The sequence below is a fragment of the Haemaphysalis longicornis genome, unplaced genomic scaffold, assembly GCF_048455015.1.
Source record: "Haemaphysalis longicornis isolate Haplotype H1 unplaced genomic scaffold, Haemaphysalis longicornis Haplotype H1 scaffold_2, whole genome shotgun sequence".
NCBI classification, from domain to species: Eukaryota; Metazoa; Arthropoda; class Arachnida; order Ixodida; family Ixodidae; genus Haemaphysalis; species Haemaphysalis longicornis.
The window spans coordinates 164,141,128-164,160,153 of NW_027526295.1; the positions used below are offsets into that span (position 1 = coordinate 164,141,128).

The window sequence follows — 19,026 nt, forward strand, 5'->3', positions numbered from 1 at the left end:
GACGGCCGGCTCATCGTTTTGCGACGTCGCGCGGCGTGCCGAGTCGCAAGTGGGAATGTGCCTTAAAGGGCTGGTGAAGAGCTTTTCAAAAAAAAATTTGTTGGGGGCATTACATTATGGTTTTCCTGACGCTGAATTCGAAAAACGTGTTTATTTAACGTGTAAGTACACCCAAACCACCTTTTTTCGTCAAAAAAAAAAAAAAAAAAAGAACGACCCCCGCCCGCGAGCGCGGTGAGAGCCCTAGCTGCCTTTCGCGATTGGCTGGCGGCAGATGACGTCCTTTTCGGAAGTGCCGGCGCAGCGGGGACCGCTCGGCCTGAAGATCTCATTCTGTTCCCGTTCAGATACGGGCTAGAAGGTCATCTGGTGAATGGAGGGCTCACAATCTTTCCTTAGAATAGGAGAGCTTGAGGGAAGTATTACCCATGGTATAAACGCAACAGGTTCGCTCGCGGCGAGCTTTAGAAAGGGGTTCTCCCCCGACGACTCATGTCCGACTTGTTTCTTGGGTGCAGGGAAGTTGCGCAGATATTATTGGTTCGCCGCTTTCACTACCAGCGCTTGTAACAATACCTAGCACAATTTTTCAACCCACCATCATCCCCATCGTCGAATGTGGAACTTTGTTTTTACATTTGGACAGGCTGCAACAAGCTCTGTGCAGCGGCCTGCAATGCGCACAGGCAGCGCGGTAGCCGCCGGTCGCCGCGTCGCGCAGAGGTGCTGAGGTCAGAGGAACGTGGTCGCGCAGGTCGCGCAGAGGTCAGCGGAACGTGGCATTGCTGCACATACACATGTTTTAGAATAGGGGAGCCGGACGTTGGTCGCCCCCCAAAAGGTAGAGGAACCCAAGCGCAGCACGCTGGTCCCGGACGTGCTTTAGAACGCCTTCCCCAACAGCTCCAGCCGGCTCAGGTTGCACGGATCGCCGCTGATGTTGGGAACTTAAGGCTTAGCACCAAGGGAGATAGTTGGTCGCTGATCTCTACAATTGCGAGTGACTATCCTTAACACAGTTTTTCACCACACTATAATCCCCTTTCTCGCATGTGGAACCTTATTCCTACGTTGATAGTCATTCTAGCGATCGGTGCTGTGCTCATTCTTGCGCGCAGGTAACGCCATCCATCGGCCTCTCGCCGCATCTCGTGCTCGGGCAGGTTCGTTTGCTGCCGTCGACTAGCCTCCGCTACAGTGTACTAGTACACTGTACCTCCGCCACCGGTCGGCGCTCCGCATCGCGATACAAATTCGATCACCTCTTTCGAAATCACCTTGGATGACAATCCCTAGCACAATTTTTCACCACACTATCATCCTCTCTTGCACGTTTACCTTGCTTTTCGGGACGGCCTTGATTCTGGACGGCAGCGAAGAGCGGTCGCTGCCGCGGCATGTGTGGTGCGAGCCGTTTCGCGCGCCGTACGGGCATGCACGACCGGCGAGTGTGCGGAGCGCTTCCGCGCGCAGAAAACGCTTCATGCTTTCAGCTTGCTTGATTTCTTCTTAAAGTCTAGCTATTCAGCTAAGCTGTCGTCACAGCCAACAACGTTGATCGGGAAAACAAGCAAGAAGTTCGGGAATCCCAGAGCGCTGTGGTCCCACAAATTTTCTAATTCCCTTATAATAATGGATCAAGAACTTCGGGTACCTCCGTATTTGTTTGAGCCCGTCGCTTCGCGTATGAAGCACAGAGCACCCGTCGACACGGCCGGCCCCGCGACTACTCGTGAAGGCAATGTAGTAGCTACGGGCGCTCGGGTAGGAAATCTCTGGTATCTAGGAGTCGCTTCATGGTTAAAAACCGACGCGGAAGCAACTCTAGACAATGATGATTAATAAAGTGCAGATTAGGCGCCTACTTAATTCGGAACTTCGCCCAGAAAACTGGGACACAGCGAAGCGGCGGCGCACGTCGCTGGCCGTCTTTCGAATATGACGCTACTTCCGGTCGCTGCCGCTCAGTTTCTCGCTCTTCCGGCGATGCGGCAGGGAGCAGTGGGCGGGGGGCGTAGGGTCAACTTCAACGACGAATATCGCTGTCCCCACGCTAAAAATGACGAAAAAAACTTTACAGGCATAAACTGACCAATGTAATAATTGTAAAAAGTAGAGTTTCGCCCGGTTTTAAAAGCACTTCAGTAGCCCTTTAAGCCGTAAATTCATGTATCCAAGGTAACTCTTTAGAACATGCTGAAACTAATCACCATCATTATCATCTTCACCATCAGCCTATTAATCTCCACTGCACTGGCCCGATTTTACCCATCACGCGATAGCTTGATTGAACCATCTCTTCTAAACGCTATATTGAGCGCAAAACAACGTTGTACGTTCAGTACTTACGGTGCAAGGAAACATTGTCACCAGCCTGAGAACTTCAGAGTAATTTCACAGTAATTAGCCCTGATATCGCAAAATGCCGGACATGATTCCGTCTTCTTGCGGCCCGGGGCTTCGCATTCCCGCTAGGCAGCGCGACCATGCCATCTGCTAGTGTTTTGAGGCTAATCAACCATGTCGCTGGCCGGATGGGTTTTAGTAGCCCTCCGAATTAACTCATCGCACGTTGTCCACGCAGGCGCGTGCATGGTTCTGGTATAGTGTAAGAATACTTTTGAGTTGCTCGCAAGCAGTTTGCTCACGATGTAGCAATCAACAAAAAAATCAACTACCCCTCTGTCGAAGCGACAAGGATAGGGGAACGCGAAGCTTTCCAAAATCAAGTCCAACACCAGACGGACCAGCCCAGTAGCGAGCGGACCCTTATCGGACGGCTACTGCACTGCGGATGTGTTATAGTGTGTTACTGATACAGGAGTTTTATGGATTTCCTTAGTGGTCAACCATTGTCGTCGTTGGACGGAGGGGAGCATTTTCTGTCTACTTTTGCACGTCCATGCACCCCTTTCTAAATCCGAACTGCTTCGACCGCGTCCGAATGGCGAAATCGTATAGACGTCGGCTTCATAACGCGAGGGACCTGCAGGTTCGATTGCGAACACGGGAAGCGTTTTTATTAGTCTTCACTTCACCAACGAACATCGTTGTCGTCAGAGAAAGGTGGCCTTCCTGCAGTGCATTTTGGGTGGACCGCGGACGACATCAGCGAAAGGCTGAAAGCTTCGCTTTAAAATGGTGCGCTCCTTCGTTGAGCGTGCGCAAGTGGCGTACGGCGTTTGCAGTTCCAAAGCCAGCTTCACCAGCCGCATACTTGCGATGTTCGCACTTAAAGCTGTAGTGTTGCGTGGTTTTACCACGCATGATGTGCACAATGCTATGATGAAGTGCGCGCATACACCGGAAGCCACGATAAGCTAATGCTCAGTGTGACAAGCTAATGCGGGGCCGTGTTCCTGCCGCAGCATCCATCGTTTTCATGGTGAGGGCTCAGTGATGATGGCGCTGGTGGGACACGTAAACTCGATAGAGGCCTTAAAACCTTCGAAGTGGCTGGAAGGGTGACTTCCGGCGCAGTGGTCCAAACAACTGATCGGATTGCTCAGTGTACTGCAGGGAATGCTTCAATCGTGAAACTGAAACTGTGTTTTTCTTCTGCCAGTTAATTTTAAATTTTCTTCCAAATGAAGAGTGCCATCCTGCGCTGTTTTCCTGTTCCATTCACCTGTATTTTTTCTTTGGAGGGGGGGGGGGGGGGGGGTGTTAGCAACAAAATAGGGAATATTATTACTTCACCTCGTTTCGTTTTTTTAAGTGCGAATGCACTTTATAAGCGACCCCAAACCATCCACCGCCGCCGGCGGCGGCGGCGGCGGCGGCGTCCGCAGTGCTCCTCTATATTTAAAAAAGAAACAGCATCCGGCGCCAGGTTTCGATCCGAGGACTTTGCGGCCGCAGCGCGACGCTCTACCGACCAAGCCACGGACGCGACGCTGATATCAGTGTTAGTGACGCGGCTTATATGTTTAACGCATTCAAACTACGTCGTCAGCGGCGTGCGTTGGCGACTCAGCGGCGTTATAGCGGCTTGATAACTGCGTGGTGTACACGTGATACTACAAACCCGATGGAAGAGATGGAAGTGAAGGCGGCGAGGCGGTGGGCTGCGGGGGCCGAGCGCAAGCGCCGCAAGCGGGCCGACAACCGTGCATTCGCACTTTCACATTCTCCCCCTCGGGGAAATGCGGGGGAATTTTTTCCTGAACTATGAACAAGGTTGCGTCACCAAATACATTTGTCTCCTGCGGATCTTAAGAAGAAAATTCAGTTGGTATTCGTTTTATCTTATTACCATATTACCGCCATATTGTCCTGTCTGCTTCTATCTTGGTCCCGGTGTTTTTTCGCTGGTAATATGGTTTTAAATGGGAACCTCTAGTTTCTGACCGTACAGATGGCCTTCGAACGAGGCATAACGTACCTGGTGTAATGAACGTTTCGGTTGTTCATTTTTTATCTGTCAAAGCAACTGACATTGACAGCAAGTGCAATGTATTTACCAAACAAGTTACGTTCGCTAGCTGTTCGAATGAAAAAAAAAAAAATTGGAACGCGGGACCCGTGCGAAATCAGTAGCGTTCAATTGCCATACGGATATGGCGGGTCGGCTCTTTCCTCCACGTTCCGCCAGTCCCGCATTTCTGGGGCGTGGAATTACTTGGGGCAACCACGTTTCACTTCTGGTATTGCGGTGGACAGTTCGGAGTCCATCGCCGCACCGCAACTGTGAAATTCGATAAACAAGTGTCGCGTAGAAGGTATACCGCGCTCATTCCGTTTGCAGTCACCACGCCGTGCCTGCAGTGGCGCCACTGTCTCCTTATCGGGTGTGTCTTCTCCACCATCGATGTTGCCATCCTTTTCCCCTTGCGTCGTTTTATTCTTCTCTAGCTGTTAATTTACCGAGACGCTTGACCCTTTGAGGTCCAGCGTTACTTAGGAACAACAACCCAAACAACATATTTTTTTTTTCCTGCGCTTTGCAATTCTTTCTACATTTAATGGGACCTGTTGACAGACGAAGGTACCTGGACCTTAAAAAAAAATTAAAAAGGAAGACTGATCAGCACGTACTTCTGTGCGCTAAAAACCATTCTTGTTTATCCCATTGAGCCCGGCGTATCGATGGTCTCGTGACAGCTAAGCGAAATTGTGCAATTTAGTCGTTATTACAACTGATAACATTACAAAGTTGGTGTTAATAGTTTCAACTTGAACCATAATATGAGCATGTGGATATTTGGTGGATATATGGAACTGATATATGGAACTGGAACTGATGGAACTGATTTGTGGATATATGGAACTGATATTTGGAGCAGCAAGTGTCCGGTATTGCTGTAAAACAACACGTCATTGTGTCCAACCTAATGAACCTAATTTTTTTATAACTTGATATTTGTGACGTCTGGTGTCCTTTTAGAACATAAAGTTGTTTTGGCAATCTTGAGCAAGAAATGAAAGGTTTGGGCATCAAAAGCTGCATTGACCAATCTCCCTGGTTGGCCCTGATATCTCTATTAGCGTAAGCTTGCTTCGATACTTCTGCAATCAGCAAGCTCAAAGTACTCTAAGTAGGCTTCACTTTCATGTCTCTCGCACACATTTCTACGTCGAAGGTCACAGCGCCTTCAGAAGGGTTTGCTGAAGGGCCAGTTGGTACATTGTACTGCGAAGAAAAGCAGCGCAAAGAGACTAGACAAAGTAAGGAACCACAAAACACAGGCGCTGCACGTCTACCTTCACTAGGTCCTCCTTCAGTCAGCTGGAGTGGAGGATAGACTGTGTTGTTTGGGTACTAATTTGTGGAAGTGCAAATCTGCCTTCGTGAAGTGCTGTCAAGGGTAGAAAGAACCCTTGATGACACTTGAGGAATTTATTGTTGGGGCGAGTTGGTGCAACACTACTGATGACCATTGCACTTTACAATAACCAGAGAGAAACAAGGACTAAGGATGAGGCGGAGGCATAAACATTGTTTGCACCAATTTTTTTTTTTTTTCATTTCTGGACCCACATTGCGATGGGAGGCCTTCTCAGTAGAGGTCGAAGTTCTTGGGTGGTCGCTGCCTGGTGGGCCCTCTCGACCAGCCGATGCTGATCGTCGGGGTCCGGGTTGGCTAGCATGCCTTCCCCCTGCTTGTGGCTGGGGGAGGGAATGGGGGTGAGGGAAAGAATGCTGGAGCACTCCCAGGTCATGCGGTAGAGCGCGCAGGGTCTTGGACAGAACTTGCAGGTGGCGGCATGGGAGCTCGTGAAACAGGCGGGGGACAGAATTTGCTCTTCAGTTTGTTGTAACCGATAACAAAGGTACACTGCATGGCGATTGATAATACAAAAAGTGATTGATGATTGATGGATTGGCGACTGATAATACAGAATACAGAAAGTGCGGTGGCATTCGTCAAGAAGAAGCAAAAATGAAGGCAGTTAGTATTTTGCGCCCATTTTTGTCGGTAGTGCGTCACCAAGTTTGCGTGCAGGTATACTGCTCAAGCGGAAGCGAAATTTCCGCGAAAAAGAACGGTGACTTTTTTTGGCTTATGTCTACCGCTAACATGGTGCGGATTTGCGCCGTAGTGAAGCGGGGAGGAGGAGCCGGGGGTGCTGAAGTGGTATCGGTTGTTCCGTCTCGCAGACCACGACGGAGCGACAGCTGCGCAACTTGCGCGTCGACAATCCGGAGTTCAGCGAAATCCTGGGATCGGGACACCGCGAGAAGCGCAAGGTCACCAAGAGGATCAAGAACTTCACCGAGACCTACAAGTGAGGAGCGCACGCACGCCTATACTGAATTGTGCTTTTGCAGTGTTTGGCTTGCTTATATGGTGCTTGCTCGTATGGTTGCAGAAACTTGCTCAAACGATAAGCCTTCCGGCTGACAGCTCTGGAACGTGCCGCTGGATCTGCGTTTCAATAAGCTCCACATGGCTGGCCAGCGGCACCGTCATCTCGAGCTGTCAGCAAGGCTGGAGGTGCGGTCCCAAACTGACCTCGCTGGGCCTATCGAGAGTCGGGGACCACGCGAGTTGCCGCGATTTAATTTTCAATTCCTTCGAGTTTCAAAGCTCGTCCGAGTTTTGTCTTTCAGGATCGACCATGGAGGTGGCCAAGGTGGCGGCACGGTGACTTGACCGACGGCTTCGTTCGCGTCCATTGCTGCAGCCGTTCGCGTCACCGCGCCCATTACTCGTTGATTGACAGTGATGAGCAAAATTTCTCGTGTTGAGTTGCCACGAATTACTGCCGCGATTAGCAGCACTCGGCAAGCGCGATACAGAATGGAGTGAATCGGCTAGTACGCAATCCCTACTGGGACGTATGGGGTCGCACAGGCAAATTCTGGACCAGAATTTCTGGTACTCGACTGTTCAACAGCTCGTCTGCACGTGGCCTTAAAATTCATCTTCTTTCGTTCATTAAGTATAGTCTATTAATTTGTGGTATGCTCGTATACAGTTTGTATGACCTTTAGCGTTCTATAATTTGGTGCGAAAATCGCGTTGTCTTGCACTAGTAGAAATAAATCGCAGTTCCCCTTTTGGAAGTGCATCTTTAGTGTGCAAAAAAAAAAAAAGCATACGTTTTAGGCTGTGGTGCTACAACGGAAGACGAATTCGAACATGCGCGTGGATAATGTTATGGCGATAAGTTTTGCTCGCTGGGCGTTCATCGGCCTTATCGCGTCCTTTTTCAGTTGTCGACCAAGCTTGTCGATTACAACTGCGCTCGGTCAGTGGAATCACGTGGTCTCTACCGATTCGCCAAACGGAACATAACCGGCGCGGCCCTTTATGCCGGCCTACAGATTGCACTGCCGTCGGAGGCGCCACCGCTTCCTTTTCAGAGCTCTCCAAGACGCTCCTGCGATGGCGGCCTTCGTCACCTGATGGTGGCTGAACCATCTCTGCATCCCTCACGTTCTCGTCTCTACAGTTCCCCCGACCAGCGAGCCTTGATTGATCTACTATAGGCAGTGTAAGTACTCATCTTTTTACTTAATTTTAAGAACCGAAGCCGACCGTTATATTTCAATCGGGCTGTGAACGCCGTGTGTCTTACGTGATTTGCTTTACGTACAACTTTGTATAATGTGCACCGACGGGTTATGTTTAATTAAAACACAGTGTGAGTGGGGCTCGCTACGTTGATGATCCGTAGATATTTCGGATTTAGAACTGTAAGTTGCTCCCTGCCTATTTGACAATGCAGCTTCGCTCGTGGCGATTCGGATTTGAGGTTTATCTTTGGGTGACAAGAAGGGCACCATTTCAGGAAATGTTGTGGCGCACGTGTGCGCTGCATGTATATCTGACGTCCCTAAGCTTAGTTTCTTTGACACATGTAACGTCGCTCGATTTCGTGCGTCAGGGCTGTTCGCGCCTTTTATTTACAGTAGCCGCTAACACGCCCGACAATTAGCGTGGTGGTGCTGGTCGTCCAACTGTGGAAATAGCCTGATTTTGTACGTGATTTATTCAGTTCTTTTTGTCGTAATCCTGAATTGACTACGAAATTGAATTTTATTTGTGTATGCCTAACAGTTGACACTCGAGTATTTTTTTAAATCTTGCGATGGCAGTATCGGTTAATTAGATGTTTTCCTTCTCCGATCGTTCTCTATATGTTCAACTGTTTTTACGTTTTTTTTTTTTCATTTATAAATTTGTGTAAGTGAGAGCATTTATGCGAGTTTGATCTGGGAGTAATATTTCACTTATTTGTTTTTGGAATGTTTTTTTCAGATTGGTTCGATTTTTATCTGTCATTTACCGCAACCGGTACAATTTCCCCGACGGTCTACTTTGCGCGACTTTCACGAACCGCCCTCACTTCGCAAGCGTTTCCGTCAAAATGTCATCCCTTCGAAAGCAGAGATATGATATGTGTTTGGGGCCTCTTTAGGGTCATCCCAGATCATTAAAAATGCTGTTTGAAACGCCCTCGATAAAATAATAAAGCAACAATAAAACATCGCGTCTAGAGAAAAATTGTAGAGAAAAAATCGGCGCTCCTTGTGCTAAGTGCACTGCATCCAAGCTGTGTAGGCGCTTATTCGCCTCGAGCGAGGGAGTGCAACAGCTTGATACAACAGCAGGTGCTATCTTCATGTGCTGTCCCGGTGGGAGGTGACCTCAGTCGAGGATACTGGCGAAATGGGCCCCCTCCACCAGCCCACGCTTGGCGGATAGGGCCGAGCTTGTCTGCAGCACCCCGGCTTTCCCGCCCGTAATTTCGACCTCTGCAGGAACCTAGTAAAACTCGTAAAGAAAATTGATATTTCTCACAGAGAAAGGAGTCCACTTGGATATGAACGCTGTAAAAAATACTTTGCGGAACTCGTGATAGTGTTTGGGTGATTCGTTGCCAAAAGTTAATGTCTATGTGTTTCAATGGAATAGTTTCTATTGCTATGGAAACTGACACAGAAACGCGCTAAATTTGAAACGGCGCTCAGAAAGCTTTGTTTCGCCTCCGATACTAGCTGTGCAAAATGACTTTGCACTTCACTGAATAGCTTTGGAGTAATCACTTCTAAACTGACTCCGATGAGCGGGAAAGCTGCACCTAAAGTTGGTGTTTGTGGGCATGCAACTGTTATGTGAAAGGGTGTGCTATAGCTGATTGCTGGCAGTGTTATTAAATGCACACGAAAAGCCGTATAACCTAACATCACGGAATAGTATGTAGCTAAAGCGAGAAGTGAATCCGAGGTGCATACTTTCAGATATAATTAGTCAGGAGCGCACCGAGGTCCTTATCAGCGACCGACTACCAAGACATCTTATAGCCAAACGCGAGGCAGTCAACGTTGCTATTATGACTGACAATGTGTGCAGGTGACAGTCCGGGCAGAACAAACCGAAATAAGACATGTAGTGCTCCGGCAAGCAAATTTCTCCAAGTTTCGGGCGCACGCTACGGATGCAGACAAAATATCGCATGGCGGATGCGCTGCGCAAACACGCTATCTCGCTAAAACGCGGCGTCTTAAATATCTCTAATACTGCTATTACTTTTAAAACTGTTTATCAGTCCCTGGTGCTCTACAAAAAATAAGTAAACTAAGCATGGCAATAAAGCCGGCGTCGTTTTAAATGCAGAGCATTTCAGTAACTCACGATGTCACCCGCGTTGGCGTCCGTAGTCCGCGTCCGCATCGCTCCCCCTACACTATATAAATACTTGCCGGCGCCAGGTTTCGATCCTACGACTCTGCGGGCGGAACGCAAGGTGCACGGTGCTCTACCAACTGAGCCACAAAGCCGACACAGAACGGAAGGTTACGAACGTGCCTTATATCCTTGACTCATTCAACCGTCGGCCAGAGGTGCGCCCTCTCCCCCGCGTCCTCCTCGCCTTCTCTCCGCTCGCAACGCCCTCTCTCGCCGCGTTCGGTTCGGGCGCACAACAGGTGGGAACGTGCGCAACACCCTCTCTCGCCGCGTTAGGTTCGCGCGCAAGAACAGGTGGGGCGCTCGCATCGCGCTCTCTCGCCGCGGTCGGTTCGCGCTTAAACCACATGTCGTTCGCGCGCGCTGCGGTCGCTAACATCTGTGGCGTGATCGTGACGTCAGCATCACGCGTTCGCGTGGTGGCGATTTCGGCGCTATAACACTCTCTCGCGAGGGGCATTGGATTGGATTCGATTGGATTGGATTGGATTAAAATGGATTGTGTTGGATTGTGTTGCGTCATAGCCGCGCCACGTTGCGTCATAGCCGCTCCACGTTGCGTCATAGCCGCGGCAGGGGGTTCACGGCACGTTTCACCATCGACTTCATCGACAATGTCTACGCTGGAAGACAACAATTACAACAACAACAACCAATACGTAATCCATACGACTTGCAGGCGCGCCCCCCCGCAGAAATGCTCTGCATTTGATCGTGCCCCTCGCGAGGGGGATGTTTTTTTTTTTTAAATTACAGATGCCGCTTTGGATTTTATTGTTTCCATACATGCCAGTGTAAAGTATCCTCTGTTTGCAGTCCTGGACTGTCTAGAACTGCCTGAGGGTCGGTTCGGTATTCTTTTATTGATTGATTGATTTACGGTTTAACGCGCCGACGCAACGGAGGCGATGAGGCGCGCCGTAGTGGAGGTCTCCGGATTAATTTTGACCACCCGGGGATCTTTAACGTGCGCCGAAATCTCGCACACACGATCGTTCTTGCTTTTCGCCTCCCATCAGAAAAGCGGCCGCCGCGGCCGGGAATCGAACCCGCGTCCTCGTGCGGGTATTCTTTGAATCCTCGGATTCCTAATGGCGAGGAATGCCCGCGAACTATCCAGAATTACCCGGGCTGGTAATTCGAAGAGGCCAATATTTTTAAGTGGCGAGCAAAAGACAATTACCATTTTTTTTTACAAATTTGTAAACTAGCCCCTATATAAACGGAAAGGCGTTAGTATCGAGGCATGTTTGCGGGAAAGCGCAGTGAAATTTGGGTCAGGAGACGTGTATTGTAGACGTGTAAAAAGAAAGCGGTGTCTCAAATTCGACTGCAACAAAGCGCGTCTCTTGTCAAGGAGGTTTCAGGGGGAGACAGTTTATCGGTTTATGCATCGCCTACAAAGGCGAAGGCGAGCGGTGGCGGTATGTCCTGTGCCGTGACGGTGCAGATTTATGGGGCGGGATCAGTGATGAGTCGGAAACAAGCCGGTCACCGCAGTGAGCGTGCGGACAACCTCAGACTCATCCGCGTGAGTGCGAAGTTGTCATGTGTGCGGTTGTTGCGGGTTTCGATGCAGTGTAATTCCGCAAGAATACCCGCTTTGCACGCATTTGTTTTTGTCGAAAGCAAGTGTCCGGGAAGAAGTTTCGTTCCGTTCGAATTCCGTTTTGTATTCCCGACTGATTCACGGTGAGAAAATCCTTGTTTGTTTGTTTGTGAGGGTGTGGGTAGCATTCACAATTTTACCGCGCAATTTAGATGAGCTAGGAACTACGGCTGCTATTTTTAGTTGACAGTGGCATGACAACTAAATTCATTTGCGGATAGCATTAGGGCCACAGCATAGCATAAAATATGCAAGATGTCTAATGCCTTCCCTACATAGGGGTCCTTACGTATACTAAACAGGAATCTGGCTCTAGCGTCATTGAGGCTCGCCCGGGGCCGTCCGTGTTTTGATGGGAATTAGGGGAAGAGTGTTGTATTCCATTAGTGTTGTATGGCTTGTCTCGCAAAGGGTTAGTGGTCGTGATAACGCGTAAAGGGCAGCAAAAGCGACGATAAAGGCGTTTTTTTTTTACACGGGCAAAAAATTAGAACATGCCGTAGCGACGGGCAAGAGGAAATGTGCATCGGCTTCCGTTCTTAGTTTTCTTTTCTTTTAAAGACGATAGTAGTTATTGGGCTATTTTGGTCTGTCTGTATGTGTCTCTGTACCCCGATTCAGCTGCTCGGCGAAAGTTAAGGTAGGCGGTGAACCCTAGGTCTGTATACCCACAACCAAATCTAAACGCCTGAGTCCGGTGGCAGCGTCCATACTTCTCAACATGGTTGAGCCAAACCAAAATATTACGCATATCTGAGGCCAAACATAAGTGATGTTCGCAGTGTTCCTTTATTATAATACACGAATGGTTGATTTAATGAAAAATACGTTCAGAAAAATACAGAAGTGGTCGTCCGCGGCATGAAGAAATCAAACAGCAACGAAAGGTTCCACTAGGCAGGTTTTACGGTTTGCTTGGAGCGCGCGTAGAGTATGGTGCCTCGATTCACGCGCGTCTCCGCTGTACGGCAGCGCTGGCATCGAGGCACACGGCGTGGAGCAGTGGAACGCGGTAAATTTAAATTGATTTGAGCAAACCTCTAGCGTGTTTATCCTGGGAGGAGTGAAACAGGAGAAGAACAGCATGAAAGATGAGCGGGAAAGAGAAGGGAGGCATTTACTTGGCAGGGGCGTCAGACGACCATCGTCTTTCGTCGACATTTGCAACGAAGTGAGCAGATACGCGGTCTTTTTTTTTTTTTTGAAAGGGGGGGGGGGGGCAAAAGGTGTGTATATATATATATATATATATATATATATATATATATATATATATATATATATATATATATATATATATATATATAGGTCTGCAATTTTGCCGGGCCATGCCAGCCTCTACAAAATACTATCTCACAAAGGCACATTTTGATCGTTTCATTATTTAACAGTCCGTAAATGTTGTACTCACCAGAAAAGGAAAAAAAAAAAAACATTTGCACCGCGGCCGACCACACCGACACAGTTCGTCTGTCATTGCGAACTGCGCGTCACTTACTAGTTGACCAAGCTGTAGTGTTTTTTCGTTGGTATGCAACTTCTACGGGCTGGTATCCTTTAAACAGTAGTGAAACGATTGATATCCTTTAAAGCAGTAGTGAAACAATTAAAATGTGTATTTGTATGGTATTGCGAAAGCTGAAAGTATCGTCATGCTAGGAAAAAAAAAAAAAGAACGGATGGAAGCGCATATTTTGCTTCCTCGTTCCTAAGGTTAGTTTTTATTTCCCGCCTACGTAAATAAACACGTTTATCGTCGTTTTTTTTTTCTTTGCCGCGCTTGATGTGTTTTCACATCCCCTAAAACGTTACAAGCCAAACCCATTGCGGCGCAGATGGAAATCTCTACTTTTCCAATTATTCTCAGCGTTGCACGTGCAGCAGCGTCAGGTTCATCTCCAGTACATTTTGTAGCGTAAGCTACACTGGCCGAGGTTGAGCACTTTCGCGTGGACCCTGAAGGGCCGTGCTGCGCAAGTGCGAGGAGGACAGGATTGGATTAGAAATCCAATCCAATTGGAGTATACGGGCGTGTAGAGAATTGGCTCTGCACATTCGCCGGTCTGCGCATTCCAGAGGAGTGACGTCATAGCCGCGGCAGGCGCACTGGCGCCGGCGCATGCCCAGCTGTGCGCCTCCGTTGCGCAGTAGCCAAGTCTGCGTGGCTTCGCACTGGTGGCACGAAGACTGGGCAAACAGCGAAGCTGGCGGCCCCACCTAGCTTATCCTTGGTTCGGCTAAGTTTATGCGCGGTTATGTTTGGAGACTCGGTCGAGTTTTCTGCGTGGTTATGCTTCGAGACGCGGTCAAGTTTTCTGCGTGGTGTCGTCGTTAGCCCCCCCTAATGGCAACGAACACTCGGTCATTAAAGTAGGTCAATGTACGCGTGCCCACCGGCCAGGCGGTCAATCTCAAAGAGTAGCGGAGGGCGCAGCGGGGCGAACGAGCGTTAGCTCAAAATTTTTGTATTCGTTCGGTGGCCACCGCTCGGCTTGGGTGGTCTGGCGAATGGGACGCTAATTAAGAAGCTGATTAACGCTATCGCTTCTCGGCCTTTTGGCTTCTTCCAACTTGACATTTATTCTTCTCTTTGCACCGTCACAACTGCAACACTCGTCGCAACAAGCGATAGAGCGAGCCACCCTGCGACAGGTGGCGACACGGGTCCCGTCCGGGCGCGGCGAGGTTTTCCTGCGCACGTTCGCCGGCCCAACTACTAGCGTAAACAGCGTCGCTGTTTAAAAAAAAGCTACACGTCATAGCGCGTTGTCATTGTCGCCAATCAGTCAAAGCTGTGCCGTTTTTAACGCGTAGTGTCAAGTATATATTGGGTCCCAGAAAAGCCGTGGTCATCGGAGGCGTTGACCGTGAGCGAAAAATCCACTAACGCCTTCTTGCGGCGCCCACTGAAGCCCCCGGGATCGTGCGAGCGGGAGCCGGAGTTTCACCGCTCAAAGTTTTCGCGTGATGCGAGCGGGGCCCGGTGACGCTATCGCGCTACCGCGAAATTTTTGCGTATATGTATATGGTCGTTTCGAATATGTACCGAGCCCTTTCTTTCCCTTTCATTTCCCGTATCCCCTTCCCCCTGAGTAGGGTAGTCAACCGGACAGTATCCTGGCTAACCTCCCTGCCTTTCCTGTACTGTTCCTTCCTCCCTTCGAACTTGCAGTACTATTCTACTCGTGGTTCTGCATTCGTGCAAGCGCAAGAGGCACGGCTCTTAACTCGCTCATGACGCGGCTTGCTTACATGAAACACCAAACCTTTACCGATTGCCGTTTCCCGAGCTTTATTTTGGCCCCTGTAAAGCGAAGAGAAAAAGACATCTACGGCACGTGCAACGACGACAAAGAGGCGGCGAGCGCACCCTGCTCGAGGGTACTCTGCCACGAGCGTTCGAAACGCGCGGTGTCGCAGCACACCTCGGAGCTGCAGCATCGCCGTTCCTGCCGCTCCCCGCGGACCCTGGCCGCTACCGAGCACTGTTCCAACTCTGCTCTGTCGGCACGGCTTTGTTGGCATTACTTTTGCTTTTATCGTCGCGGTACTCATCGCGGGCGGCTTCTTCTGGAAGAAGCACCTTTCGGCGGAGATATTGCTTTTCCTCGGACATCGCCGCCCTTTTCCCCTTTCACGTGAGCTTGCTCTTATTGCTATTTATTACTCGAGCTTAGCGTGTACGTTGCACTGCACCGATTTTCGTTTGAGGGAGGCAGTAGTATTGTGCAAGGCTGTTTTCTTTTTTTCTCTCTCTCTGCGAGGTATTGGTGGCCCTGCAAACTGCAAAAGCGCGTCTTCGGCCGGACATGGCGAGAGCAGGTTATTACGCATTAAATTACTCGATTTGCTGCAGTTTTGTTTCGTGTTCACTTGCCTTTCGCGTTGTGGTTTTTGCGGCTCTAAGCAGGATACATTACTTCGCTAGCAAGCCAGAACACGAGAACCAAAGACGTGATCCACTTCGCGGTGTCGTGAGGGATCGAGCGACTCGAGGGAAGGCATTTCAAGGAGGTGCTCGGAGGCGAAGTCAACAAACCGCGCTTTAATGCTGCACCAAACGTGCAGCACGCACTGGAGCGGCTGTCGTGAGATTAGGTGGGAGACGATGTCTCCGCGAGCTCGTAATGCGGTCAGGTGGTGGCATACTCATCAGCCTTCCCTTCGGGGCTCGCCTCGTCTCGTGGTCGAGGAGCAGAAGTCCCCAGTTCGACTGCTCGTTTCACATCATGACATCATGGACGCCCCTGAGAGAGCCTCTTCGGCGCGCTGGCCAGCTCGGTCTGGAGATGATGGTCTCTAGAGGGGAGGAGGATGACGGCGGGAGCGGAAGACCGCTAGGGAAAGCAGTCTTGTGTCACGTCCGCCGGTAGGGAGGAACGCGCCCTTGCCGTCAAGGGTGGTGGCCCTGACGGCGGCGTTTGGCTACTAGCCCTAACGGCGTCGCAGAACATGGCCTGGGGCCACACGTGGTCCCACAGCGTTGTTTACTTGTTACTGATATTCGCTAAACTGTTTTTCGTTGATATGGTCAAAATCACGGAAAAAATTGATGCACAGCTCGATGGCAGCGATGCTGGGTTATATAAACTTCCCGACAGTACGAATCTGCCGAAGTGAGATACCTTCCGTCACCGAAGACGGAGTTTACACGGCACTGATAGCGAGACAGGAAGAAAGGGAGTTACGAAAAGTGGTATAAATTGGTTGTATGACTGCAGATTTGTTAAGTGTGGGAGGATACTGTTCATCGAATCCGTCAAATACGTAAATGTTCCAGCAGTATGAAAAAAAAGTTGGCTTACCGCCGCAGTGGCTCAGTGGCTAAGGCATTGGTTGTGCTGCTGAGCCCAAGGACGTGGGTTCTATGCCGGCCGCTGTGGCCTCTTTTCATATGGAGCCAAATAGAAAAAAAAAACGCATGCGGAGAGTGGTTCTTCAGCGGTATCGTTACGCCATCCCTGAAGGGAGACTGCAACCGCGTTAACAAATCCTGTTTTTGCCGTGGGCGGCAGCCTTAGTCAGCATACTAACTTGACAACGTATCCAGGGCAGGTTTTAAACCTGTCCTATTGTCAACCTCACGAAACTCACGATACGGCGGGAGAGTTCAAATTTTGACTTAAATATTTTAATTTATCAGTGAATAAAGCATCGTTTTCCGCCGGACTGGCGCTCAGGGCACTATAAAACGCCAAATCTTTCGTATAACACAAACTGATATCTTCTCTTCATGTCCCCTCTACCACGCTGGTCGCGGGTGGACGAATGGGCGCGTGGGAAATGCGTTTTGGGTTGCGTCGCACAAGACGTTCCTTCCTGCAGCCGTGCATATCGTTTTCTGGTTGCAGAGTGCCTGAAAAATGGAGACTTCCCCAGATGGCCCCAGTGACAGTAACGGTACTCCCGATGCTCCGGCCCACTCCGATGACGGAAGGTGAGCAGTCCTTCTTTCTCTTTTTTTTTCTTTTTCGCTCCTCCGGTTTAGTGCGCAGTTAAATTCAATGCACTACTCATTCGAGGAGTGTAGATGCAAGCTGGCATGCGCTGACGTCACTTCAACTGCCGTGTTGGTGTGCTGCGTGCGCGTTAGAAGGCTGCGAAGTTGTCTTCCTCCCTTATCCCAAGCAGCGCTGAAAAAAGCAGGGCACTAGGAAGGGTGGTGGTGTCGTCATGTGCAAATCGTGTATGTGTACAGCAATTCTTGAATAAGGTAGGAAATGACAAAAGCGCGAAGCCTTGTATCACCGCCCTTAAAAATAAAAAAAAAAAGACAGGCTGCAGCTTCTAAGCATTCTAAAAACCTTGCAAATGATGGCCGAGAATTCAACTCAAATTTGTGATGGTGAAAGTGCGAGCTGCCGACATTCGCTGTCAACGGCAGGTGAATTCAGAAGACCAATAATAACCGTCCTTTTTTTTGCGTTCTCTACGCGCTTCTGCCGATAAACAATCGCCGCTAAACGCGCCCCTGTATCTTTCCACCCAGAGTTATTTACCCATCACTGGCCCACGCTGTAGCCGGACTTACGTGTCCACGTGCGCAAAAATTTTAACCGCAGTTTGGCATAGCCAGTATCGGGGCCACCACGCCCGCTGATGTGTCATGAACTATCCGGACAATAAATGAGGCAAACTTTTTTATTGAGCAAAAATGATGAGGCAATGGGGTATAGTGGTCAGCCTCGTATGTCCAGGATGCCGCGAGCCCGTGCTGAATCCAGGGCTTGTTGGCGCTCCGGTGCGGAGCTGGTCAGCCCAGAAGGAGGGGAAGTATAGATCGGATTAATGGGGCGTCAGAGGACCAGGTTAAGGTGGCTAGAATTCGAGCCACCTTAACCAGGTGGTATTGTAGGGAGGTGAGTGTCGCAGTGCGGACGGTTATTGGGGAAGATGGATGGGTAGATAGGATTGTGTGGTTGTATAAGGTGCCCGTTAGAACTCTGCGATGGATGTACGCTTGATATTTGGATAGCGGTAAAAGTGAGCTGTCCAGGTAATTTACTCGAACAGGGTTGGGAGTTTCGTAGTCCGGCCCTCTCGTGGCTCCTTGTCTTGAAGGAAGAACGCCCAGGCGTGAAGTTCTGGTGCCGCGGCATGGACCGCTTCGTTCCGTATACGAGGACGGAGTGGCCAGGGGTTGAGATAATGCTTATTTCGATAGTTTCGGGAATTCGCTCTAGGGTGCAGTTATTGTGCTGTTCTGTTTTCTTTGATTGCATCCACTGCTTTCCGGTCCGTATTCCCGGGGCGGACGCCTCGTCAGGAGACGTACGAATCTCCTTTTGCCACGCCTCGTGGACATAACTACATCTATGTATTCATGTCCGAAATAATAATAAATTGAAATTGAAAGTGGGAGAGCCTGTGGCGGAGCCAGTCCTGATTGGTGTAGCCGGCGTGCAAGTGAGAGCCAGATAGAATTGTTAGGTATGGCTGATCTGGATAGGTTTTACGTCGTTGCGCGAGCTTATAGCTAGGGCTTCTGCCGAGGACACGGTCATATTGGAGGAAGTGGCTGCCGTGGCGACGTGACCTTTGGAGTCGAGGTACCAATGTGGTGATCGGGTTGTTGGCAGTCGTGGCGATATCGGTACAGCGGTTGTGGTTGTCTTCGGTGTACCGGACAGGAGGAGGAAAAAACTTTATTTATCCCATCCGTTGTGAGAGCAGTCACTCCGGACCAATTAGGGTTGCCCTCAGTCCAGGACATCCTGGCTGTAGCCGGCCTTCCGTGCCCTGTTTACCAGCTGAAGCTGGGAGCAGGGGTCGGAGCTG

The 19,026-nt window shown here is 49.8% G+C and overlaps 1 protein-coding gene across 5 annotated transcripts in view; it reads left to right on the top strand.

Moving 5' to 3' along the window:
• Positions 1–7,693: 7,693 nt before the first annotated feature.
• Positions 7,694–19,026, top strand: part of LOC144169426 (uncharacterized) — a 50,541-nt gene continuing 39,208 nt past the window's right edge. For 2 of the 5 annotated variants that reach the window (XM_077698561.1, XM_077698565.1), the window contains exons 1-2: positions 7,700–7,941; positions 17,100–17,185. In XM_077698561.1, the coding sequence (XP_077554687.1) occupies positions 17,112–17,185 (74 nt within the window). In that variant the 5' untranslated portion in view covers positions 7,700–7,941; positions 17,100–17,111. Of the gene's footprint in view, positions 7,942–17,099; positions 17,186–19,026 lie in introns of all 5 variants that reach the window. The other 3 variants (XR_013322444.1, XM_077698564.1, XM_077698563.1) reach the window with 3 other exon arrangements.